Source organism: Pieris napi, chromosome 2, assembly GCF_905475465.1.
Source record: "Pieris napi chromosome 2, ilPieNapi1.2, whole genome shotgun sequence".
NCBI lineage: Eukaryota > Metazoa > Arthropoda > Insecta > Lepidoptera > Pieridae > Pieris > Pieris napi.
The window spans coordinates 741236-769138 of NC_062235.1; the positions used below are offsets into that span (position 1 = coordinate 741236).

General features: G+C 33.8%; 1 protein-coding gene across 12 annotated transcripts in view; it reads right to left on the bottom strand.

The window, feature by feature from the left end:
- The window catches only part of LOC125056004 (transient receptor potential cation channel trpm), a 182158-nt gene that overhangs the window by 138251 nt on the left and 16004 nt on the right, over window positions 1–27903 (bottom strand). For 8 of the 12 annotated variants that reach the window (XM_047658821.1, XM_047658837.1, XM_047658890.1 and 5 more), the window contains exon 2: window positions 20185–20262. The exons of 1 other annotated variant lie outside the window; for it this stretch is intronic. In XM_047658821.1, the coding sequence (XP_047514777.1) occupies window positions 20185–20262 (78 nt within the window). Of the gene's footprint in view, window positions 1–7206; window positions 7332–9078; window positions 9152–20184; window positions 20263–27903 lie in introns of those variants that run through there. 3 more of the 12 variants (XM_047658870.1, XM_047658854.1, XM_047658864.1) reach the window with 2 other exon arrangements.

Below are 27903 nucleotides of genomic sequence, written 5' to 3' on the forward strand. Positions count from 1 at the left end.
AAATATGAATTTGCAGATTATCACAGATCAAACTACATTAATGGTGCAGGTGCAAGAACCTTTAATTCCAGGTCTTGTTCAGTAGTTGAGCAGTGTTGGCCTAGTGGCTCAGGAGGTCGTAGGTTTGATCCCTGGCTGTGCACCAATGGATTTTCTTTCTATGTGCACATTTAACATTCGCTCGAACGGTGAAGGAAAACATCGTGAGGAAACCGACATGTCTTAGACCCAAAAAGTCGACGGCGTGTGTCAGGCACAGGAGGCTGATAACATCCTTGACTATTAGATTGAAAAATGATCATGACACAGATTCAGAAATCTGAGGCCCACACCTAAATAGGTTGCAGCGCCACTGATTTCTTTTTTTTTTCTTGTTCAGCAATTCTAGGGCTTGTGTGCCGACTGTATTCACAGCTGAATCCCCGATATTTTAGTATAGTCATCTGTTAATATACAATACATCGTACTGTTATATTTTTATAAGGATTCCTTAGTAAATGAGAACGGTTTCATAATGTCAAACTGTTAATGTTAATTGTGTAAAGTTAGTAGTAACCCTCTTCTTGTGTTGTGATATTTCTGCCGTGTATAGTTCTTGATTTAATACGTACGTTAATAATATTATATATTATTGTTTTTGAAACTTAAATATCAACAGTATACGTAGGAAAATATAATAGTTTTTCAAATATATGGGTGTTCATGACTCATTTTCCCCACTATTTTAGGAGACTGTACTGACTGAATGTATGTCCGCTATGGACTCCTAAACTACTTAACCGATTTTAATCAAATTTGCACACCGTTTGCAGTTTGATCTAACTTAAAAGATAGGATCCTAATTTATACCCGCAATATAATTTTATTACAAATTAAATGTTTATTATTTAACAGTCACAATTTTAACAGATGGCTCGGCGCTGTGTTAAAAGTACCAACGTTTCACATAAGCTACAATTTAATGTCATAACCACCAAAAAAGCATGGTGGTCCCCATACTGGTGTTCTGCTACCGTTTCCGTTGAATAGTTTACTACTATGTAATATAACAAAAACCTTAGCCACAGCAACGCTTGGCCGAGTCTGCTAGTTACATATAACTTGTTAGAAATTCCCTCAAGCTTTAAACAGTCCTTGCAGTAGAAAAGGACAACACACAATCATAATATAAGCACGAACGCACGATCTTGTTTCTTTATAAATATTATCAATTAAGGTCACTATTAAGCTGTGTCTAACTTCAGTGAACTGTCAGTCAAAGTGTTTGCAGTGTTGATAGGCACCACAGAGTTAATGACTTTAGCGACAGCCTGTCAAAATGTCACAAAGTTTAAAGTGTTTCAGTAAATTGTCTTATAATTATCTGCCTATCCAGAGATGACGGAATAGATACTTTATATGTTTGGTTGAATTTTTAATACACGTACGTACGCATATAAAGGGTTACCTATAGTTCGCTCGAAAGCGATAAGGCCGCCATTTTCCTGGCTTTTTATTTAATTATTTTAACTTCACTGTATTTCTACTTACTAGAACGAAGTGTAAATAAATAAATAACTCTCTTCTATTACTTTTAGCGAGATGTAACCTCTTTTAGTAATCTCTTGTTACAAGTTGTATGATCCAAGTTAATTCTGTATGTATGAAGCAACATTTGCAAAGATTTTATCAAGGCTAATGATAAACATCATACATTGTCTCCGCCGAGATAAGTCTTTATTAACATATTGTATTAATAAACTAAAAATAATAATAATACAAAATTGATATATATATATATATATATATTATATATACCTAATAGAAAATTAAAACAAATTTAAAAAGTTTGGTCCCCGTGGCAGTGTACCTTTAGTGCTGGCAGAATTTCCTCGCTGTATTGCGAAACTTTTTCGTTTATTATTATTACTATATAGGTTAAAGATATTTTAAATACTGTATCATTGTATGTTGGAAATATTCAGATTACAGTTAGGAATTACTGAATTTGAAAATTCTTAGCAATAGGCTATTTTACGAGCACTTTTGGTCTAGTGGCTTCAGCGACTCTCAACTTAGCTACGACAGGATCAATGCCAGGCTGTGCTTTCTGTTATGCACATTTAATACTCGCTCGGTGAAAGAAAACATCGTGAGGAAACCGACATAGACCCAAATAGTCGAAGGCGTGTGTCGGACGCAAATGGTTCTACTTGTCTATAACAAAAAACAATGATTACGAAACATTTTCTCAGAATTCAATTCTATTTTTCTATAGGCTATTTATCATCGCTATAAAATCTAATATATAAAATTCTCGTGTCGCGGTGTTTGTAGTTAAACTCCTCCGAAACGGCTAGACCGATTCTCATGAAATTTTGTGTGCATATTAGGTATGTCTGAGAATCGGACATCTATTTTTCATCCCGATAAATGTTAAGGGTTCTCCCCTAATTTCTTTAAATTTTTTTTTTTTTTATTTTTTTTATGATACAACATTAAAAAATACATACAACCCCTAATTTTCACCCCTCTACGACCAACACCTATTTTTTATTATAAATGATATACATGGTAAAACGACGTTTGCCGGATCAGCTAGTAATAATATAACAATTGACTATGGTGATATGATTGATAATGTAATGTTATATGTACTACAATGTAAACTTCGACGTTTTAGTTATGTATGACAAATTTACACGCCGTTATGTGTGGCAGAATATGCGTACCGTATAGTATACTTACCGCCATAATATTTTTGTACTATATTCTTGCAAATAAATTATTATTATAAAATTATATATCTGTATCTCAGATAAATAGATCATGTATGTATATTGTATATATATATATATATATATATATTCATAGCGATTTAGGAAGCCCATGATCAATTTGACTGCAATCGTAAAATAGTAATAAAACGCGAGAAAAAATTCGTTCCGTTCACGGCTAATAATAAACTGTATGAAGGACGTGCCTTGCAACGTGTTCTAGCTAGCTTATGTTTCCGACTTCGTCTCAATCCTGTGTTTTAGGAAATAAAAATTGTCCTTCTCCCTGTATCTAGATGTTATGAACCTAATTTTAGACACAACCGCACTTGGAGTAGGTCATTTAATAAAAAAGGGCCTCATAGCCTAGCGGTCTTATTAAGTGTCCGCTAGGTGAGGTGTATCGGGTTCGCTTCCCGGTTGGAGAGGAAGTTTATTTCTATAAATTTAAATTTGTGTTCTGCCTTTGGGAGGGTTTGCGGTAACAGGCGAGTAATAAACCGTACACGGAGGGCACGGTCGAATTTCTAAGACAAGCAGTGAGTACCTAAGAATATAGACTGTGGTTTTGGATATCTGTATCAATACGTTCTAGGCTGAGGATGGAAATTACAATTGGTAATTCAACATAACTTTTAGTGGGGTCTCGCTACCAGCCCCATAGTCCCCAAGCTCAACATCTATGGCGCGGGCTTGCATAAGCGCATTTTCACGTCATTAAAAAAAGTCATTTAATAAAGATTTAAATTGGAGCATAATCATTAGAGAAACCCCCATTAGCCAGCAGATCCAGCGACGCAAATGGAAATGGATAGGCCATACACTCCGAAGGGATCCCAATGATATTCCCAAGCAGGCGCTTGATTGGAACCCGCAAGGAAAACGGACGCGTGGCCGTCCCAGGATATACACCAGGTATAGTTGTAGATGGGGCAAAGAGATCCGAAGACTTGGAGGTGAAATACGAGGCTCGAGACCGAACGCCCTCTGCCTCATCTAGGGGTTATAGGATGTTAAGTCATAATCATCATACGTTTTGTTCCTTGATTCAGTCTTGGTTTGCATGGTAGGAAATTGCGTTACAGTTAATCTACTATTTGAGACAACTAAATAAACAACTCTCAATACAACTTTCTTACTCATAAACGGCCTATGGCTCCCAGCGACATTATCCTGTTCTCCATCCTCAAGAGAATGCTGGACAGACATTTTCCGCTGATGAAGAGGCAATCGCCGAAACTGAAGCCTATTTTGAGGCATAAGACAAATCGTACTATAAAAAAGATATCGAAAATTATGACCGCTATAATCGTTGTATCGCTCTCGAAGGCAACTGTTTTGAATAAGCAAATCGAATTCTATCAAAAAAAGTTTGTTTCCCTGTTAGGCGAACTTTGTAGCCCTAATAATAGCAATTACAAATTAGTTGCCTGGAAGAGATCGCTCGCCCGTAGCTCTAATTTTTTAATTCATTTACTGGATTTGAGTTTCCCATATAGTAAGATGCACAGATGAAAGAGGGACTATAAAAGAAGAGGCCGCCAGAGAAAGAAAGGATAGAGAAATTTGTAAAAGGCCGGAGGAGGCCTTTACCCGTTAAGTTCCGATCTGGTACTGAAGGATATCAAGTAACAGAAAGTAGAAACAGATTATAACTGTATATTGTTTACATTTGTAAATATGTATTGCAAATAAACAGGTTTCATTATTATTATTTTACTAGTTTTGAAAAGCGCAGTGTTAAATAATAAAATGAGACAAAAACTTCTCGGCTTAAGTTATAATACGTTTATAAGGGTCCCCGCACATGGGCCACCGGCCACAACCACAAAACGCCGCCACTGGCATATTTCCTGTAATTTTCATACATTTTATATGGACTCGCCGCACACGGTGGCGCCGGTGGCGGCCACACGCTACAAATCGTCGCAGCTTGCATCTTGTGGCTCGCACCGGCCACTAAACGCCGACACAAAAAGCCGCCACACGCCACTCGCGCGATTCCGCGCCCCTCTCTCCCTTACCTCAGTTAACCTGAAGTCGACGGTAACGCACGCACGTAGTCTGTGTTTCATATAGGTAGATAAAAATGGATATAGAATTATTTATATCAGAGATACAATCCCGTCCTGCGATTTGGGATTCAAAAAGTGATAGTTTTAGTAATAGAGGAGAAAAATTGTGGGCCTGGGAAGAAATCTGCTAATTGTTTGTGGGATTTTTTTCGAATACAACTGCCAAAGAAAAGAACATTGAAGTTAAGTTTAATAAAATAATATAAAACCATATATTTATATACTATTTTCTTGCCACGCTATTGCTACTTTATTCATAAAATAATCTTTTAACGTATCTCTTGCTCGCTCGTGTTACTGGCCAGCCTGTATTTTGTATATTTTCGAGTCCCACTATTTTCAAAGTGTGACGAAAATTGAAACCATCCCTTTTGCGAATAAAGTTGTGCAAAATGCAACAAGATTTCACAAATCACAATGTCTTCTGAGAAATGAATAGAAGTGTTTAATAGGCGATATAATATTCTCCATTTGTTTGCTAGTACGCCGAAGGTAGTGTACCTTCGGCGTACTAGCAAACACTACGGCTTAACCTATAATTGAAAACTTTTTTGTCTAAGTCCGAATATTTTCAAGAATATGGCGTCATCATATTTTCACTGAGGCCAAATGCTTCATCATGTATAGTTCAATGGTTGTCGATTACCGACCTGTCGTGGTAAGGGGATATTTAATGTCTTTCTGTGTATCCAATAACTACGGTTTCGTCTTCTACGACGACGTCTTTTTATCAAAAGTAGCGCAATTAAACCTTCTTCGTCAGAGTCCATTATGATACTGCAGGCAAGGGTTAAAAAAAGTAGCAGCCACCGACCGCAAGTGTCGACCACCGGCCACAAGTGGCTGTCGCGCGCTTCAGCTACCTTTGTAGCCGCTTCTAGCTTCTCGTGGCGGCGTTTGTGGCTGTGGCGTGTGGCCCGTGTGCGGCGACAGTAAGTCAAACTGTTACTCGCGTAAATATTCGGTAATGTGCTACGTAATCCTTTAATTAAAACAGTGATACAATAAATTACTGATAAAATTTAAATAAAATAAATATTTATAAGCCGTTTACACATCTATGACGTAAACACGTAATGTTATAAAAATAATAGGGCTCCTGCCCCTATCAGCTCATGTGATGGTAACTGATACCGCCGACTGAAGGCTCGCAAGTGCGTTGCCGGCCTTTTAAGAACTGGTACACTTTTTTCTAGAAGGACCTTAAGTCGAATTGGTTCGGAAATACTTCAGTTGGCAGCTGGTTCCACATAGTGGTGGTGCGCGGAAAAACTTCGTCTTAAGAAACGCTCAGTTGTGTATCGACGGAGTTCGAGGTGATACGGATAGTATTTTATATTCTGCCTTGACGACCGATGATGAAACTCAGCTGCAGGTATTATTCCGAACCTCTCTCTGTTTAATTAAACCTGTATTTATTTCTTGATTTTTTAATTAAAATAGACACCATTTTTAATTGTGTAATTCTCTGAACGTGGTAGCTTTGAAAATCAGCGAGCTATCGTTGCCATATGGTGATAATGGATGATACAAGCATCTCTCTCCACGAGACAGCTAATCGATCTGTTATCATACTACTGTCCCCCAATTTAGATTAGTTGTATTTTGCGTATTAGATTGTCAAATAATGAAACATATACAAAAATGTTAGGCCAAGACCTAGAGGTTGTAGCCCAATCGATTTTTATTTAAACCTGTCAGATTATATTATATTTGATTTGACCACCACTGATTTATTTATTAATTTGTCGTGCCCCTGTTACATTAGTACAAACTACTACACTATACAGACTACTATTGTTACATTAATACAAACAACAGTGGTTTACAAATGTAATATACCATGGTAAGATTGTATTATTCTGTAAATTATAAAAACGTATATTAATATAGTTTCAGTATTACTAATTCATTGCTTATTATCGCATCATTGGAAAGAAAATTATTTCAAATGTACATGTCACCGTAAAATTGTAAACACCGTTAGATTGTAATCTATCTCGCGAGATTATTAACTGTCTAAAGATTGTGAACCTCAACGAACTGCTTACAATTTAACGTTTTATTATTCGGTATTTATATGAAATTGTTGGAAAGTAAAATTAATCTGTAATTGACCAAAGAAGTTTGAATGATAACTAAGTTAGTGTAGTACAATCTACCGAATAATAATACGTTAAATTGTAAGCAGTAAGCTAGATTGTAATCTATCTCGCGAGATAGATTACAATCTAACGGTTTTTACAATTTTACGTTAACATATACACGCTTCTATCGGAATTGCATTTGGAAGATATGCTCCGATAAAAGGTACAATTTATGTGTCTAAAATAAAATGATATTTTGTCATAATTTAGTTAGTAATACATACGTACCTTTTTAGGAGGGTTGACAGTATTTTGTGTGTATGCCGAAGTGAACAATATTGTATGTACCGGCGCTTCAGTAGGTATACCCAGTGACGTCATCTCGCAGATAATACAACCTCCTAGATACACAATTTACTTTTCACTATGCCATATTACTATGTACTCTACTCTGTGATGTTTTGAATCTTTGCGGTCATATATACAAAATTAGTTAGACAATTGTCACATGGAGACTATTTTAAAGTATTTAATAAAAAATCAGACGATGTTTTGTTGCTACAGAGATATGTCAACCATAAACATATGTATTAAAACTAATGGAGGGAAGTGTAAAGTTGAAACTCCTGTAGATTTGTCAAAATTCATTTTTGACGTAGAGGATTCAGATTTAGCGCTAAGCCTCATTTATTTATCTTAAGCTACGGTTGCCTAGAAATGCGGTGCCGTTATTTAACGGCCGTAATGTAACTTTGGGTGACGTCACCCATACGTTGTCTATAAATAACATCGGAGTAGGTTTTCTAGAGAACGTTGAGTGTCACCGTAACTGTCAAATAGCGGTGCTGTCAATTGCATGACGGCCGTCATAGCGGTGATAAACATTAGTTCAACGTGTTTCGCGTGTAGCGGTGCCCATATTTAATTAATACAATGAGTGGAAACGTGACTCGACGAGCGAAAATGATTGTTTTTTTTTTCATTATGTTAAAACGTAAAGACGGCTGTTATTAACAACTGTAAAAATGACGGCCGTTAGTTAACGGCACCGCTTTTCTAGGAAACCTAAGCCCACGACTATAACATTGTGTGTAAACATGTGCGTATTGTAGCTTGTGTGTTATAAGTCGTTACGTCTTTGTTGCTATTTTTGTTAACTGTCGAAAGCGTAAAATCTATGTATCTATATTCGTAAGTTCTATTAATTAAATTTCATATTGGTAAATAATTAAATTACGTATTAAAAAATATACTTAACATTTTTACCTATTAATTAAAATATTTATGACAAAATTGGCAGAAAGCATTCAGCCGTATTATTAGATACCCTTAATGGAAGTGTAAACTGTTAAATATTCTGAATCTGGTTAATATTTTAATGAACTGGATCAATTAATATTGCATTATACAAGTAACAGAACGTCAGCGTATTGACTTGCAAATGTGATCTGCAGAAACTACTGTAGTGTATGCTAAACGTTCCGTTAAACTGTTTGTTTACGTATTCTATGTTAATTTCATAGTAGCCCTTGATAAAGGAATCTAATCTAGATCTATTAAGTACTCAGATATAAGAGAACTTAGCTAGCGTATTGTTACATTTTTGTTAAATTTTTTTATAGAAACTTCGTTTAAATTAAGACTAAAAAGCTAATGTAATTGCCTAATAAAATTACAATATTAGCACCGAATTAAAGTTTTATCAAATAGAACAGTAATTATTTATTCATTAGCGTAAAAATAAATAAAAAATCTGGTATCTTTTGCTATAATTTATATTGAACTTACGATTCAAAATCTTAACATTTGGACGTGTTTCATATTCAATATATATATATATATATTGAATTTATGTGTATGTTAAAGGTTTTATTTTCTTGTGTATTATAAGTGTAGCTGTACTGGAAATCATATACATAATATACGATAAATGCGACTACAAACACTATTCCTTTGTCTTACAATCACTAAATTACATTTTTACACTTCCCTTTACACACACATATATTTATATATTACTTCGAGAAACTATAATGAATATTTAGACACTAATAAACAAAATTGTTCTCTAAATGTGTAGTGTTAAATTATGTGATTGTGTTTATATATCGTGATAGCCACACCCAATACAAGTAATTATATTGTCGTATGTTATCGTACCTCTAGCGTCTTCGGATTTAGTTTAAGCATTTAATACACAAATAATTAAGGCACAACACTGCACAGAATGCGGGAACGCATAGAATAAGACTGATTTACAAGCAACACGTTACCTTGGTACGAAGTAGCTAGATTAATAAATAAATACGTCAGTATGTTTGTTTTTTGATAACGTTATAACATCGTCTGAACAACATTTTAAATTATTATAAGTACAGTTTATGATTGTATAGGTTTAGCGGCTTCAGAGTGCGATTCCTGAGGTCGAAGGTTCGATCCCCGGCTGTGCATTTTCTATGTGCGCATTTAACATTCGCTCGAACGGTGAAGGGAAATATCGTAAGGAAACCGGCTTGCCTTAGACCTGAAAAGTGGACGGCGTGTGTCCGATACAGAAGGCTATTCACCTACTTGCCTATTAGATTGACAAATGATGATCAACCAGAAGCTGATTTATTAATTTTTTACAGTATCACACAAATTTGAAAGCATACAATTCACTGTCACATAAAAGTTTTGTGAAACTTTAAACTGAGAGATGATTGAAGGAAGATGGCACGATTGATTTTGATATGACAAACTCTCCCCAATCTATCGAGATATATGTTGGGTATGATTACCATTACCATAACCAAGAAATTAAATTTGTTATCGAAACTAAATGCATGACGACAGAACAAATTGAAAGTGTTTTTAAGTAAATCTTTTAAGCTGGAATTTTATGATATATTTTAAGAACAATATTTGCGTCATAAGTTATATAAATACAGCTTACTACTGGCGTGGCGTCACTTTTTACAATCTATCTGGGTGAAACTGTTTAGTAAAAGAAAACAAAACCTGTAGTCCAATCACAGACACACGACACGATATCCGTGTACCTCTTAAGGGAGCATTCAAGTACATATTACGTAACGAATTTTGGGGGGGGGGGTCCTTTTGTAAAACGTTACGATACGGGGCGGGGATTGAATTACACGTTATTGTTAATAATATTTTCGTCTTTCCAGTACTTTACACCACATAATGGTAACTTTTAGGTATAAAGAGTCACTAGGTGTTCACGAAACGTTTTACTATATTGGGTACTGAATGGTAAGGTGCGTTACATGGAGGGGGTCAATTATCTCCAAAAATTGCGTGACGTAATACTTGAACGCTACCTAAACCAACCACAATTAAACGACAAATATTCCTGGTCCGGGAGGCACTCATAGCTGGTTTGTCCACGAGATATCTTCCATTAGCAACCATTGGGTTTTTAGTTTTAGTTTTTATTTAAATTCGAATTACGTAATTTGTATATTAATTTAAGTATCTGTTAATAAATATAATTTATAAAATAATTTCCCGCATTTGTAATTGCTGGTTTTGTCAAATCCCTCACATAAATATACGTGATATTGTACTTGGTCGGAAGCCATTTATCTAGCAAGCTTCGAGAACAATCTCAGAGAGCACAATAATTAATGTGGTAATAGCTTCAAAAGGCATTATTTAAGGCTTTGCATGTCTTGTACTTCGTACGATTACTTGTTCACTTAACACTTCTTACGATTTGTTTTTCCTCTTTGTTGTCTCCGTTGGAAGGTCGGAGATCATTATGACTATTTGTTACGCATCTGAATGATATGGTCATATTAATAATACCGAAGATGTTTATGATAAATGATCCTAATCCTTGGGATTGATTTTCTCCAGTTTAAACAATTTAGTATGACTCAAAACTTAGCGATTAAAAAGCGAGGAGTTTCTTGACAGTTCTTCTTGCCCGCTCTACGCCTCTGACTTGCGTTGTAAATGTACATTTAGAATTACTTTTTTTCTGACGTTCACAAGTATACTTGTTTACCTATATGAATAAATTTATTTTGACTTTGACTTTTTAAAAAATCTGCGGCCAGGGTGGTGGGAATGTTAAACGAATTACGCAGAAAACGGACGTAATATGACGTATAACGTCGCGAGTCGTCGAATGTCTTTGAATAGAAATTCTGTTGACCAATCACAGTCGAACGAAACCGTTCTTCTTTTGTTTTACATTATGATGATTAATTGAATGGGTTTCTGAAGGAGGTGTTACGTAATTCGTGTCCAAAATATTCTACCCATGCTTTGGGCCGACAATCTTCAGCGCTTTTTACATATTTTCAGACACACAAATCAATGTGCTCATAGTTTTCAACCATTTCTCAATTTGATGCTTCATAGACTTTTTAACATTCTATGTACGTTTCATTAAAGTAACATTTGCAATAAAGAAATTACGCAAAAACCTTCCAGCACATATTTGTAACAAAAACATACGATATCCACGGAAACAATAACGCAGGGAGATAATTTTCTGGATGATTAATGTTTCTATGCGCCATTTGGCGTACAAAACGTAATACTCTGTTCTACCGCTGAGTAGAGCCTCTCGTATTCCTGTCTGTGTTGTTAATACTGACACACACATTTCAAAATTAAAATCTCATTCGGTTTTGGTGAATTATTATTAAATTTCAAAGATATAATTTGATAATTATATTTGTTTTAATATATTCAAAGCTTCACTATCGTTTGAAAATCGTATTCAGCAGTAATGCTTAAGAACATGAAAAAAAAGCTAACTTTTTCAAACGTTATATTTAGATAAAACAAGAAACTGCGGGTTTAGAATAAAATAAAAAAATCAGTGGCGCTACAACCTTTTTAGGTCTGGGATTCTGGGTCTCAGATTGCTGTATGTGTTTCATGATCATTTGTCAATTTAATAGGCAAGTAGGTGATGTTTCGCTTCACCGTTCAAGCGAATTTTAAATGCGCACATAGAAAGAAAATCATTGGTGCACAGCCGGGGATCGAACCTACGACCTCAGGGATGAGAGCCGTACTAAGCCACTAGGCTAACACTGCTGCGTGTTTAAAAAACAAAATGAAATACGAAAACGAAGCGATGGCACCTTTCGTTTGATTCTGATTAGTCAGGAGCACTCGTCCAATCACAGACTCGCATTCCAAATGGCCAATCGTAATCAAGCTAAACGCGCTATCGTTTATTCGTTCGTTTTAAATTGTTAGAGGTATACTTTACCGTTGGTAATATTTATTGGACGTCACCACAAAGTTATATCGTCGACGGTCTGTCAACCCATGATAAGCCAGGTAAATAACAATTTGTTTAACCAAGGGGCAGACTAGACATTACTAGGTAAGCGATAACGCATATGGATCAGCGGAATTTTTTCGTAAATAATTGTTTATCTTAATGGGATTTGGAGTAAACACTATTTTTAAAGAAGTTATAAATCTTCTGTGACGAAAAATGCTGGACCTTAAAATAATTTAGCTGGGAAAGATCTCAAGATTAACTTTAATAAATTACTTGAAATAAAAGACATCAAATTGTAATTTAAAAGACCTTCTAAAGCCCTTCTGCGCCTAATACTAGCATTTTTATGTATGTATGTTGTATTACTCTATTCATCGAGCGAGTGACGTCTACAAAATGCGCGCGGCTGTTAATTGTCATTACACATGACAAAATATGACAGTTGACAGCCGCGGATGACAACTGTCGGCTGAGCGGACCACGCAGGTGTTGTGTTGCCAAGTTACGTACAAATTTAGGTAATAGTGTAATATTACAATTACTATACTCATATCATAGAATCAGCATCAACTAAGAATTATTATATAAAATTGTTTTTATTTTAACATTTTCTATCGACGAAGACAAGTGAAAACCCCAACGCAAGAGTTCAGTGGCGGTTGTTGGAGCGTTGTTCAATTAAATGAAACAAGTTTCTAAAGTCAGTCATTCTCAAGTCATTTTTTTTGTTCGCATTAATACGTACAACTGAGTTTCATCATCGGACGTCAAGGCAGAATACAAAATACCATCCGTATCAACGTTTCTTAAGCCAGTTTTTGCCGCTATGTGAAACCAGCTGCCCACTGAAATATTTCCGAAACAGCTCTATTTAGGGTCCTTCAACAAAAGAGCGCACCAATTCTTAAAAGGCCGGCAACGCAGTCACGACTCACGAGCCATGGGCGACGGTATCACTTAACATCAGGTGAGCCTCCTGCCCGGTTGTTACTTAAAAAGCAACTAAATTGCATGCTATTGTAAAATTCAATTAAACTAATGTTTTTTAATATTATCTTCAAGCAACGGAACTGCCATAGTACACGGCTGCATAACTCAAGCCAAATATTGTGACTAATGTTGCTCTATAAATAAAAATCATTATATGTATTAAAAATATAAAATGTATTTGGCAAATCCCCAAGTGTTATTTAAGGAAAAGTCTACCAGATTAATGTCAATAGAACTATTACATGGTACAATATTTACATAGTATTTTAATACTTCTATACATGTATATCGTAATATGAGGTTAGCAATCATTGCTAGATGCGTAGCGCTATACAAAGAAATGCAAAAGCAGTGTTGGCCTAGTGGGTTCAGCGTACGACGCTCATCCCTGAGGTCGTAGGTTCGATACCTGGCTGTTCACTAATGGACTGTCGGTCAATGTGCGCATTTTACATTCGCTCGAACGGTGAAAGGAAACATCATGAGAAAATCGTCATGCCTCAGACACAAAAAGTGACCGGCGTGTGTCAGGCACATAAGGCTGATCCTACTTGCCTATAAGATTGACAAATGATCATGAAACAGATACAGAAGTCTGAGGCCTAGACCTAAAACGGTTGTAGCGCCACTGTTTTAATTTTAAATGCATACATATTAAGTACTATAGAATACACATAATAACAATAAAGCCACCTATTCAATTAGTTTATTCGAAACGCATTTCCCCACAAAAAAATTGAACCGGTGCCCACATTAATAAAAAAGAAAATGATAATTACTGTATAATTAAGCGAGTATCGGGAGTTATGAGTTAAGCGATTCAAATTCAAATAGAATTTAAAATTGTATAAACTTTGCGAGTTCTATATCTTAAAAAGTTAAAAATAATATACAATTATCATATGTATCTTACAGCAGATTCTGTATAATCATAATAAGATTAAATATATTATAAGGGAGGTAATTTTTTTAAAATTTCATATAGCAACAAACCAGTCTTAAAAAAATCTTTATTACAAATAATAAAATTTTGGTATAATACTATTATTTTTTATTTAGAAACATAATACGCAATAGGCGTCTAGCCTTGCCTGTTTCCTATAATTATTACATCGATAGTACTATATATACACAAGGACTAACTAGAAATGTTTTCATGTAGATCAATGTTACCAATCTTTAATAAACTCAAACTCAAAATAACTTAATTCATGTATAATAATAGGGAAACAAGTACACTTATGAACGTCAACAGAAAATATGTTAAATTGATTCTAAATTTACATTTGCTACCAGTTCGCAAGTTAAGGGCGTAGAGCGGGCAAGAAACTCTTCGCCACTCTTTTTAATACACTACGCATACGAAATACATTTTATATTTAATACAAATATCACTGGTGAATACTCCAGTCTGCTGTAGTACTCCAATGAAAGATGCAAATCACGCTGACCATGTCAAGGTTGACGGACACATCTCGTTTAAATATTAGTTTCTAAGACCATTTTTATACGGGGGCAATCGCGGGCCGCGGCTATAAATGCGCAGACAGCTGCTTCGTGGGCCTCCGGTCTTTGAGGGAGGCCAAAGACAGGGGAGAGTGGAGGAAGTTCTGCGGCGCTACTAACATGATCTTCAGAAGTGAAGAGTGCGACTGAAGAAGAAGATCTTTATTTACATACATGTCTGTTCCTAAGACCTAATTACACTTTGATTTAGTTAAATCGGTTATCTTGATATATAAATTACGCGTCACGTTGTTTGTCCGCTATGGACTCCTAAACTACTTAACCGATTGCAATCAAATCTGCACACCGTGTGCAGTTTGATCTAACTTAAAAGGTAGGATAGCTTACATCTCAATTTATATCCGCAATATTATTTTATTGCAAATGATTTGTTTATTATTTGACAGTGACAATTATCTTTATATATACATATAATTCTACTGTACGTGTGTATATCACTGTCCTCTTAAACGGCTGGACCGATTTTAATGCATTTTTTCTATGCCCTGGATGGTTTAGATTCACAAATCAGCCCAGCAGATGGCGCTGCAGTCGGTACTTTCATATTTTGTTTAATATCTTAATCGCTTTGAATATCATGCTGTCCGATTCATTTCTTGCCAGTTCTTCTCATCTGTTCGATACATAATGAATAGTAAGCAGCCTTGAAAACAACACATACATTACTATTACATATTAACTACCTAATAAATTATCTAGAAATCAGACAAGGACTCTTCAGCGTGTGATATTTATAACTTTAGCATCATATGTCACACGATTCCCATGAAGGAAAACGACACTGTTTCTATGCAAACCAAAGTGGCCTTTAGCGGAGCGATAAATGAGCTACGTAAGTTAACACGCACAAATATAGCTCACACATTATTAATCACAAAATAAGTGACTCGTGATAAATTTAATGAAGCGGCTGTTGGGACTCATGCAGCGCGTAGCCGCAAGGCATTTCATTTCCTATATGTCCTCGGTATATACTATATATATTTCCTAAAAAATATAATGTATTTTTTTTTATCTATTTTTAAATAAAAATGTATAATGTGTTGCTAAGCGAAGACGGCTGGACGAATTCGAATATTTTTATTTATTTCTTGAACTCTGAGGAAGGATTTTAATTTTTATAAAGATTAAAAATTGAAATAAATTTAGCTTTATTTAAGTACAATTTCGGAAATGGGAGTTTCTATAGGCATTTAATTTGTAGCTACTAAAAAGTAAAAAAAATCGTATTAGGACGAAACAAAGTTCGTATGGTAGTATTCGTAGGTACTTTCATACTTTGTTTAATAACAAAGACAACGCTGATTTGTAAATCTAAACCATCCAGGGCGCCAACCATACAAAAAATTTTATTCAAATCGGTACAGCCGTTTAAGAGTTCAGTGACATACACACGTACAGTAGTATTATATATAAATATATATGTATATATGTAAATATATATATAATGTGTCGTCATGAAAATTACTCTAAAATCAAAACATACTGTTATCATAATGACTTGATATAATACGTAATGAGAGTCAACCTAAGTACTTGTCCACTCCATCAATCAAAAATTTTGTGTAATTTGGTCTATGTTTGTATATTATGATTAATGAGATGTTTAGTATATAAACCGCTGAGTTGTTAGCCCAACTGAAAGGATTGTAAAGAATAATCTCTGAAATATATCTGACTAATTAAATAAATACGTAAATTCTTCGTTATTACGCAATATTAATTAATATAGACCTCATTCCAATGTTATATTTTGTATATTTTGTTCATTGTTTTTTCATTCACCATAAAGGGATAAGTGGTATGCTATAAATAAATATATAAAAATATAACAAATTGATTGCTTGATATATATTTATTAGATGTCAGAATACCATACGGCATAGGAAACAAGGAAACATACCGTGACCATGGAAGTACTATGTAAATTTAATTAGTTTATATACGCTAGTTACATCATAACATGATGACAAAATCAGTTATAACTAGCAACACAATGATCGATTGTGTTCCATCAACACATCCAGTAGAAGTAGCAACATAATGCCACTGCTGGGAGTACGTCAAAGATAAATTATTCAAAGAACGCTCATTTAGAAGCACGCTGGAGTTGCCACTCGTTGTCGACAGCCCCAGGTACCACACTGAACGATTTGGGTCATCGTAAAAACAGCAACAGAAACTCCTTGCTTCCATCTTCTCTAAACAGTTTAATATGGGTTCATATAAGCAGCACTTCAATAGGCATCTCCTGGACTGGCGTGCCCTTGTACCATCCATTTAACATGGGAGGTTCATCTGATGTTAATAGGCTGATGTTAATAGGCTGATGTGGTACGCTCTTTTATTGAAGGACCCTAAGTCGAATTGGTTGGGAAATACTTCAGCTGGTTCCACATAGTGGTGGTGCGCGCCAAAACTGCCTTAAAAACGGATGGTGTTTTGTCTTTTCAGTTCTCTAAAAAAAATCTACGTTCCCTTTGATTGTGAATGATGAACAGTTTCTCTAGTGCAATATGCATTGACACGCGTCATGATGCATATCAGATACAATATTGCCTTTTACGACTTTCCTATTACATGCATCATTGAATGTCGATATTTTAAAAGGTTATAAAAATTTTAAACACAAATTTCTGTTTCTGGTCCGTGATTATTTGCTTGCAAAGCTTGCCTTCTGTGTCTTCCGTTGAACTTACGATTCTATGGAATGCCGATATCCTCATGATATTTTCCTTCAAATACTAGTAAATAAGCATATAAACAGAAATGTTCATTGGTGCACAGCCGGAGCTCAAACTTACCAGGGATGAGGTTCGCACGTTCAATCCGTTAGACCAACACTGTTTTACATGCATCGATAATATTCAACTTTAGATTGAGTTTTGATTGGAAACATTGACGAAATTGAAACAGGTGTTAGAACCCACAAAGCTATTAAACTTGTGGGTAATATAATTATCGTAGGTGATAATCTTCATAGGGACCGTTCAAGTATTACGTAAGCAGATTAACTGCAACCCCCCCCCCCCCCCTCCTCTTGTCAAAAAAGGAAAGGAAAATCAAAGGAACCAACAAAAGGTTCCCAAATCTTACACATAATGTAAAATAAACTACAAAAAACATCAGAGACATATACTTAGTAAAGTTCTTCTTCATAAGTTAACAGTTAATAAATTTATCATTAATTAAATCGCAAGCCCAATTGATTGATGCCTACTTTACATAATCTCGATATAATTAACTTTATGAGATAAGAACAAGGACAGCGTATTCCATTTAAAATGCGGACTTTCATTCTGTTTCTAATTACAGCATCTCTTGCATTTTATATTGCCTCGAGGCTGTGCTAAATTATGTGTGAATGTTTTGCTGTATGCGAAAACAGGGCCGTACAGTAACGACAGTATATATTAAATTTGCATGTGTTGGTGAATTTTATAGTATAGATGGCCCATGGTCGGCCGTTTTAAAAGTGTCGAAAAGAAACAATGATGAAACTGTTTAACAAGAGGCTAATGTTAAGATCAAGTGTCGCATTTTTAATTTAAAGAAACCCTGTGATTTCGAAAAAACGGTAATATGTTTCTTTACGATGATATGAAATATGGCATGGCATGGCTTGTGGGTCAAGTAAATAAGACAATAGTAGGTCAAAGAATCGTGTCATGATATCAAATATCTTTTTCTGTTTCATGATATTTTTTAATCTAATAGGCAAGTAGGTGATCAGCCTGTGCCTGACACACGCCGTCGACTTTGGGTCTAAGACATGTCGGTTTCCTCACGACGTTTTCCTTCACCATTCGAGCGAACGTTAAATGCGCACATATATAACCTAAGGCACGGGACGCTGAAGCCACTAACTAACACTGCTCTTAAAAATAAAATAAAATAACTTTTAGCTGACCTGCCTGCTGGTGTCAAGAAAGACCAGTGACACGGACCAATTAGGAAATAAAGATTCGTTTATCTTGAATTTCAGCCCTGGAAAATAACTTCAATGCAGTTTAAAATTAACTTTATAGTGAATAAAACGGATTCATTTATAATATGATTCCGGATAAGGCTGTTAATTACTTACTTAGACAGCATTTTAGAATTTTACTCTCAGAAACTGTACATTATATTTTTATCTGTGACATAATATGTTCTATATATACATTTTTATTTATTATCACTTCAGTCAGACTTCATATTCATCAGACATCTAAAATTTTAAGGACCGATAGTTTTATATTATGAAATCAATGTACTGAGTGATAAGTATATGTAATGAAACATGAACTGACAAAAGCTCTATTATATGTTAGTGCCTATAGTAGTTCTTAATTTATTGTTTTTTTTATTTTAATTATTTGATTTTATTTTTCCGAGTTAATTTCTGTTTGTTTTTTGTTTCGTGTGTAAATTTTATTAATTTGTTGTGCATTTTTGTCGATTTAAGGTCACCGGTTAGGATAAGATTGTTTTTTATAAATAAATAAATAAAAAATGATATATTTACTATAACTACTACTAAAGATTTTACAAGGTACAATTCAATTGTAGCAGTCTAGACTTGATCTGATAATAAAGTAAATGTCATTTAGATTTTTATACATAGGACTCACAGAACTTTAACATACGAAAATAGATTTCCATAAATAACCAAATAAGTTATTGAATATTGACCGTTGCTGGCCGCCGACCTCGGTAGTTCAGTTCTACCATGGTTGTAAAAAGTATACAACAGTTGACGTATGTACTCTATGTACTTACGTGCTTAATAACATTTCTCAAATTACACAGTATTTAAGGCTATTTTTGTCAAAATCATGCTTGGACTACAAAAGTCTTGGATTCGTTTCAACACCTACATGCTTGAAAAACAATGAAACAGAAGTGTCTAGCCCCGTTGGAACACAAATTTCAGTAGCGGGGAACACATTTCACTTAAAACACTTACCAATTTCTCCATCGCAAGAACACCGCATTCAAGGGAATCATGCCAAAGATGCATCTCACTGACAGACTGTACATTATTATTACATCATATACAACGGCGTAAAGACAATGACACAATAAATTAATATATATATATACAATATCATTAGTTCAGAAACACGGCACTCAATGCAACAAAACCAGAAAAAAATAATTAAAATGAAATAGAAATATTGTGATGAATGAACATTTATAGTAAGACAGACTGACTGTACTTGACTACGATATTTTTTTTTTTTAAATAAAAGTTGCGCACGCAAAATCCTAAGCTTGAGACAAAATCCCCTCTTGGCAAGGACCAAAACAAATTCGGTTGGCCTTAGTGGGTCTTGACTGTCGCAAAAGTGGTTTTTGTCCCAGGCTAAGGTACGTCCTGAGAACGAAAGTTTTCTTTAAATTTGAACATTAACTGCATGTAAAAATTACAAAGATGAATAATGAATGAACATAAAAATGCAAATGTACATAATGACATTGACAATTGACCATGCCCCAACCGAGCTACTGACTTTCTTTTTATCATCAATCATCGGCATTGACAGCGTCAGCATCGCCAGACCGATTTTCCTGAGACCACTTTGCACGCCCTGTTGAAAATAAATATATCCATAAATAATAAGCATAGTCCCATAATAAATAGTAATAGTCATACGTAATATTAAATTCTATATATCTAAATTCCAACTTTGGCAGGTGTTATAAGGGAACTGGGCACTTAACTGTGTAACTTCTAGTAGCGATATTGATCTCAACGTGTATTTGTTCTGCTGCATCTCAAGGTTGCAATATTAACATCAAAGAAGAAAAACATTTTAAATGTGTATTGTGTGTGTGTTGTGGTTGTAACTGGCCCTGGCTCAGCAGAGACCACAACAGTTAGTTTGTGCCTCTGACGCAAAAAAAGAAAAATAATGTAATAATATAGTAGGGCTTCAGTAGTGGGACATACATAAACTCTTGCATACTATTAGAAGGTACATCGTAAGTCCTCTGTTCGGTAATAAACATCGTGATAATTTATATTTTAATCTCCAAAACTTTTAAAGGATGTGTTCTAAATATATAATTTTAGTTACAGAAATTTTGATGAGGGTGATCTAAAATATTTTAACTCGGCTTAAAATAATATATTTTGATTGACTTATTGCTTTGTTTCACTCGAATTGTGTTGGACGCGTTTTTTTCTTACCTTTTTGTCAATTATATTTCTTAGTAGTTACGTCGTCAATTTTATAATTTTGTAGTGAGTGTTTTGTGCGTTGTGTGACTATTGTAAGGCATCAGTCAAAACTCTGTTATGGTTGCCAAGCTAATATAATTTCTCAATATCCTTCAAAAACTCAAAACTCAAAATATCTTTATTCATGTAGGTAAACAAGTACACTTATGAATTGTCAAGTTAAATTAATTGTAAATTTACATTTACTACCAGTTCGCAAGTCAAGGGCGTAGAGCGGGTAAAAAGAACTGGCCAGCAACTTTCCGCCACTCTATTTAATCGCCAAGTATTGTCATACAAATTGTTTGAACTGGAGCAAATCAATCCCAAGGATTAGGATCATTTAAGTATTCGACAAATTTATAAAAAGCCTTATTGATTAATTTACGTTTAACGAGGGCTTCGAATTTATTTAGCGATAATTGTCTAATTTCGCTTCGTTGGGAGTTAGTTGTAAAAACGAATACAATTTCCATATAAGGAGTGGTTTATCTTTTGGAGCCTGGTTGGTCGTACACTCAAATTAGTTCTATTTCGCGTATTTTACTGATGAAAGTCACCATTTGTTTTAAAATCGTTTATATTTTTTTGGACGAATGACAAGGATATATGGAATCGAGGTATGTACTCAGGACTTATTACTTTAGTATAAGTAGTATGGATTCCCGGGCACTGCCTCACCCACTGCTTCGGTAAAAAAAGCTGTTTCGGAGGCAGCGCCCGCCAAAAAAAAAAAAAAAAAAAAAAAAAGTTTGTACTCTAACCCCACTAAACAGGACGTGCGGAGTCGAATGCACTCACTCCTGAACTGATAGCTCTAACCGTTCCAGAGATAGCTTTCCCAAAACCTTGCTAATTACTTACTAATCACCACCTTATCAGTTACTATTTCCTGCACGAAATCCCCACTCATTATCTAATTACTTAATGACTCAGTACGAATGCATCGTTATCTACTTTCCTACATTCACTAACCCGATCTATGGCTCTAAAAGAAAAATAGAATAATATAATATAATAAACTATATCTAACCTAACCTAACCTACGGGTCTAAGCAAACAACAATAAATATACCTACATTAACACCATTATCTATAATAAAATTAGATGTAAGGGTTACATATTTAAATAAAACATTTTTATTCCAGGTATTATTCTTTTATTTATATGTCCATTATGTTTCTATACAAATTTACTAGCACCGTATCATTGTTCTCTGAGTCACACGTAAAATTTCTAAGGAAGTCTTCTAATCTCATCCCCCTGAACTTGTAATATATGTATACCAAACAGTACTCTCCGCACACCGCCGATAGGTAATCCTGAACCGTAAGGCTATTGTATCTCCACATGCAACAATTCCTCCTTAAAAATCCTTCTATTGCTTCAATAGGTTTACGTCCAAACGAATCAAAGTATTCCCCAACTCTTTCGACGTTTATATGAATAGCCACCCAATGAGACCCCGGCTGTGAATCAGGGTCAAGATTGCATATGATAAGTGCTGGCACCTGAGCATACATCGGCAATCGATTTGAAGGATATACGTTGCTCTGGAGGCTGGGATGTATTCTACGAAGACTCATTTGCACTTCTAGTGTGTTCATAGTTTAATACGCGTTTACTCCCCTACTCTTTCACTCTTTTACTGACTACATTTATTACTATCAATTCATATTTGTACCAATGTATTTAAACACACATAATATGATCTCAACATAAGTAATGAGTCTCTTTGTAAAAAAAGTAATGAAGGCAAATAAAAACCATGTCATATTCGATAACATTATATTTTATTATTCTTAATATCATAATAATTACATAAGTGATTGCTTAACTACTATAATCCACACATACATTTCTGTTCTTATCTATTTCTATAATATTTGAAAACTCTGCGTAAACTACACAGTTAATTGTTTCAGTCAATGCGCTCTCGAATCTTACTTCCATTCTTACACTACCGTGGCGTACAAGATTCCAATGCACATTAGAGTTAGCCGACAAGTCAGGTGTTAAATCAAAAGCTAGTAAACAGTATCCATTTGAATATTGTTCCCTCGATATTCCATTACCTTCGTTAAGAAAATGTATACCGGTGCCTGAGTACAGGGTGTGGTATGCGCTAGTAAATACATCGTTTGGAAATGATGGTTGTAACGATTTTGAAGGTATCTGTTGACCATCTATATATAGGCTAAATGAGCAAATACCAAAATTTTCAAAGTTGAAAGGATTTTTAACATAACTACCGTTGAATGCTGTATTATTCACAAAACCTATAATACATCTCTTAGGAACCTGTCCTAAAGTATACTTCAAAAGTAATGAAGGTTAATAAAAACCTGATAAGGTTATTCGTTTATATTTTCATATTCGTAAATATATTTTATTGTTCTTAATATTATAATAATTATACGTATATGTTGTTGCTAAACTACTAGATACACACATTTCTGTTCTTATCTATTTCAAAAATATTTTAAAAATGCAATGACTATTAAGATTGCAAAGGGTATTTAGAGTGCCCTTTGTATTTATTATCCACATTTTACTGATAGGTATGGATACTTGTTCAAACATGCAGTCGAGTTGACTATCGTAACTAGATAATGATATCCATTACCAGTCTATATAACCCGATACTTGTAAAAAGATTTAGTATTGTGCTCTAAGTTCGACAAAAGTGAAGTGGTTGAAAGTTTGAAATAATAAACAACAATGGAGGTAAGTTATTTATATTTTATAAATATGGTTTCAGTAAATTCTTTAATAATTCCTATTTATTTTTTGAAACGCATTTTGATTTGTTTATGTTATATTTCAGTCTTCATACAACCTGAAAGATGTGGAAAAATGTTTCAGACCATATAATTATTATAATTTATCTGATGATGAAGAAGAGGTTTTAAACATAACAGAAAATAAAAATAAGAAGACCAATCGTTTAGATGACTTTTTTCTTCAAGAACCTGACCGGAAGAAGAAAAAAACTAAACTTTCTTCAAGTGTTGGCCGTGCAGGGAAGGAGGGAAGCATTTCATATATATCGACTGATAAAGATGATGGAATGGACGCTGACATACTTGTGAAAATGGAATTATATAGTTTAAAAAAGTTGAAAGAAATCCCAGTGGCACAACATTGGAAAAATGCAGATATTCGTGTTAAATATTATATGAAAAACGATTCCAACATTGATGTTCAGATAAAGGATATTGTATACAACATAACAAAGGGGATATCCGAGGAAGATAGTGTAAAACGTTACAGTTTTAAAAATTAGTTTCATTTAGTTTCTTCATGCTTCAGATTTTAATACCATAAGTTTATATAATTAAGTAATGTTTCAGTTTTCCACTAGTATAAATACTATGTTGCATTGTACAAAGTCAATCATTGTGCTTTTTGTTGAAGACCTTTGCGCATTAAGGTTAAAAGTGTGAGACAAAAAACAGTTGTGAAACGAATACACATATACAATGTCTCAAGAATGTGTTAGTGTTTTTTTTGATGAAATGGATCATGAATTTGAAAGCTTATCCATTGATACAATTGAACTTTTCAACGTTTGTGATGAAATAGAAAGAAATGATTTAAATCACCCATTTTATGATCAAAGAATGATGGCGCTATGTGATGAATTCGATGGGAAACTGTGAGTATATTTAATAATCATATTTTATATATATATTTAATTTTTTTTTATTTCTCTATTCGCATTTCTAACAGTTAAATATAATAAAATTTTATTCGATAGGGTTGATCAAATGGGTCGTGGAACCAAAAGGAAAGCAGCTGTTGATATTAACTCTGCTGACATCAAAAGAATAAAATCTGGATCGAACATGGATCTTTCACGGTCTTCACAAGAGCAATCAACATCGAATGAAGGTAATAATTTTAACATGAAATTTTGCTGTATTTGTAATAGAAATGTTTCCAAAAAATATTTCGCTAATCATCTAAGGAGCAATGCACATAAAAATAATGTAAATAAAAAACAACATTCAATAAAACCCAATGTTAAGATAATTGAGACTGCGTTCGGTAATAGAATAATAACCTATAGAGTAACTTCAGAAAATCAAAATGATTTACAGTTTGAGACACCAGAGTTATTTCTTGCATCTGTCAAAGATACAATATTTACAATAATAAATAAATCTATAGAAGATCATACAATTTTAAAAATAAATTTCATTTTATATGGTGACTTTGTTCAGGAGACAAAAAAAATTAACAACACTTTTGATTTCCAATCAATGAATTTTATTGTTTGTATTGGTGATGATTTAAATATATTTTATACAACTCTCACGAAATCTCTAATAAACTATATAAATTCATTCGAGAGAAAGGATAGTGGGTGGAGTCTGAAAAAAATTTTACATTTGGATATGAATTTAAATCAATTTAACCCTTTAAGAGGAAAATCCTTTATTGAGTTACCACATGATATAAAAATAAAAAAAGCTGTGATAAATGTTAAAAACACTGATGACGCCTGTTTTAAGTGGGCACTGTTATCTGCTTTATTTCCAATTCATAAAAATTCGGATAGAGTATCATCATACACCAAATACAGTCATAAATTAAAGTTCGGTAATATTAAATTTCCAGTCAAATTAAAGGATATACACAAAATTGAAAGTCTTAATAATATAAGCATTAATGTTTTTGGGTTAGAATATAATGAACAAAGAAAAAAGCATTGTATTGTTGGGCCATTGTATTTTACAAAGAATAAAATGCAGACTCATATAAATTTACTATATTTGACACAGGGTAAAATCGGTCATTATTGTTATATAAAAAATATGTCACGATTAATAAGTAGTCAAGTTTCGAAATCCAAGGAAGCTATATATCTATGTGACTTTTGTTTACAATATTTTTCAACATCTGAACGTTTAAATAACCATCAAAAAAATGATTGCAGACATATTTGTACACAAATACCAAGCGTAGATAAAAATAAAAAAAATTGGTGGGGCGATATTGTATCTGAAAATAAATTAAGTTTTGATAAATTTCAACGTAAATTGATGTTACCTTTTGTTATATATGCGGATTTTGAGGCTTTTTTAAGTCCCTTAGCATCATGTTCAAACGATCCTTCAAAATCACATACAATAAATGTACAAAAACATAATGTGTATAGTTTTGGATACTACATTAAATGCTCATACGATGATAAATTGTCTAAATATGTAACATATACTGGTGCAAACTGTGCTTTAAAATTTATGGAAACCCTGAAAGATAATTTGACAACAATTGTTAAAAAAATTGGTTTCCAAAAAGTTGCTAATAAAATATCACCAATTCAGCAAGATATAGTTAGCAAATCTATTCATTGTTATATTTGTGATAAAATTTTGTGTGGGAATTCAATGATTTACCACGATTGGTTTACTGGGGAATTTGTTGGGGTCATACATAAAGTTTGTTCAGAAAAATTTAGAGTACCTTACACTATACCAGTCTTCTTGCACAATTTAAGCCATTATGATGCACATTTTATCGTACATGCCTTAAACTTTGATGAAGGTCAGGTAGAAGTTCTCCCACAAAACAAAGAAAAATACATATCATTTTCAAAGGTTCTTAAAATCAATAACAGTAATGTAACTTTACGTTTTGTGGATTCCCTAAAATTTTTACCCAGTAGCTTAGATACTTTAGCAAAAAATTTAACAAAAAATAATTTTAATGAATTATCAAAATGCTTTCCCAATTCAGAAGACTTTAAACGGCTGACTAAAAAAGGTGTATTTCCATATGAATTTATTAAAGATTTTGATACATTAAACTACAATCAACTTCCAGATCTTCCACACTTTTACAGTAGTCTCACAGATTCCATTATTTCTAATGAAGCTTACAACCATGCCAAAGATGTTTGGAATCATTTCAATTGTAAAAATATGTTGGATTATTCAAATCTTTATTTAAAAACTGATGTTTTATTGTTAGCAGATATTTTTGAAAATTTTAGGCGTGTTTGCATTAAAACGTACGATTTAGACCCGGCTCATTACTATACAGCACCTGGATTAAGTTGGGATGCTATGTTAAAACATACTAAAACAGAGATTGAATTACTTTCTGATATAGATATGATTGCTTTTATTAAATCAGGAATTCGTGGTGGTGTTTCGCAATGTAGCACTCGCTATGCAAAAGCAAATAATGTTTACATGTCTGACTATAATGCGAAAGATAAAGAGTCATTCTTAATGTATTTCGATGCCAATAATCTATATGGTTGGGCAATGTCACAATATCTACCTACAGGTGGTTTTGAGTGGGTTAGTGCTGATACAGATTTTAATGTTAGTTGTTCATCAGATATAGGTTTTATCTTAGAAGTAGATCTGGAGTATCCGGTGGACTTACATGATAAACATTCAGATTTACCTCTTTGTCCAGAAAATATACCAGTTGGGGACGCTAAGGAAATTAGATTGATTCCAAACTTAAAAAATAAATCCAAATATATTATTCATTATCGAAATTTAATTCAATGTTTGAAAATGGGTTTAAAATTATTAAAAGTTTATAGAATATTAAAATTTAAGCAGAGTCCATGGTTAAAGAACTATATAGACCTTAATACACAATTAAGAACTCGAGCTAATTCTGATTTTGAGAAAGATTTCTATAAACTCATGAACAACGCAGTTTTTGGTAAGACTATGGAAAATATTGAGAAACGAGTTAACGTTAAACTGTTAACCCACTGGGAAAATAGGGGCAAAGTATTGGGGGCTGGGGATCTAATTGCTCAACCACATTTTCACAGTGTTTCAATATTTTCTGATAGTCTTGTTGCAATTCAATTAAACAAAATGAAATTAATTTATAATAAACCTATTTATCTCGGATTTTGTATATTAGATATATCTAAAACGCTGATGTATGATTTCCACTATAATTACATGAAAGAGAAATTTACTTCAAATCTGAAACTACTGTATACAGATACTGACAGTCTCATTTATC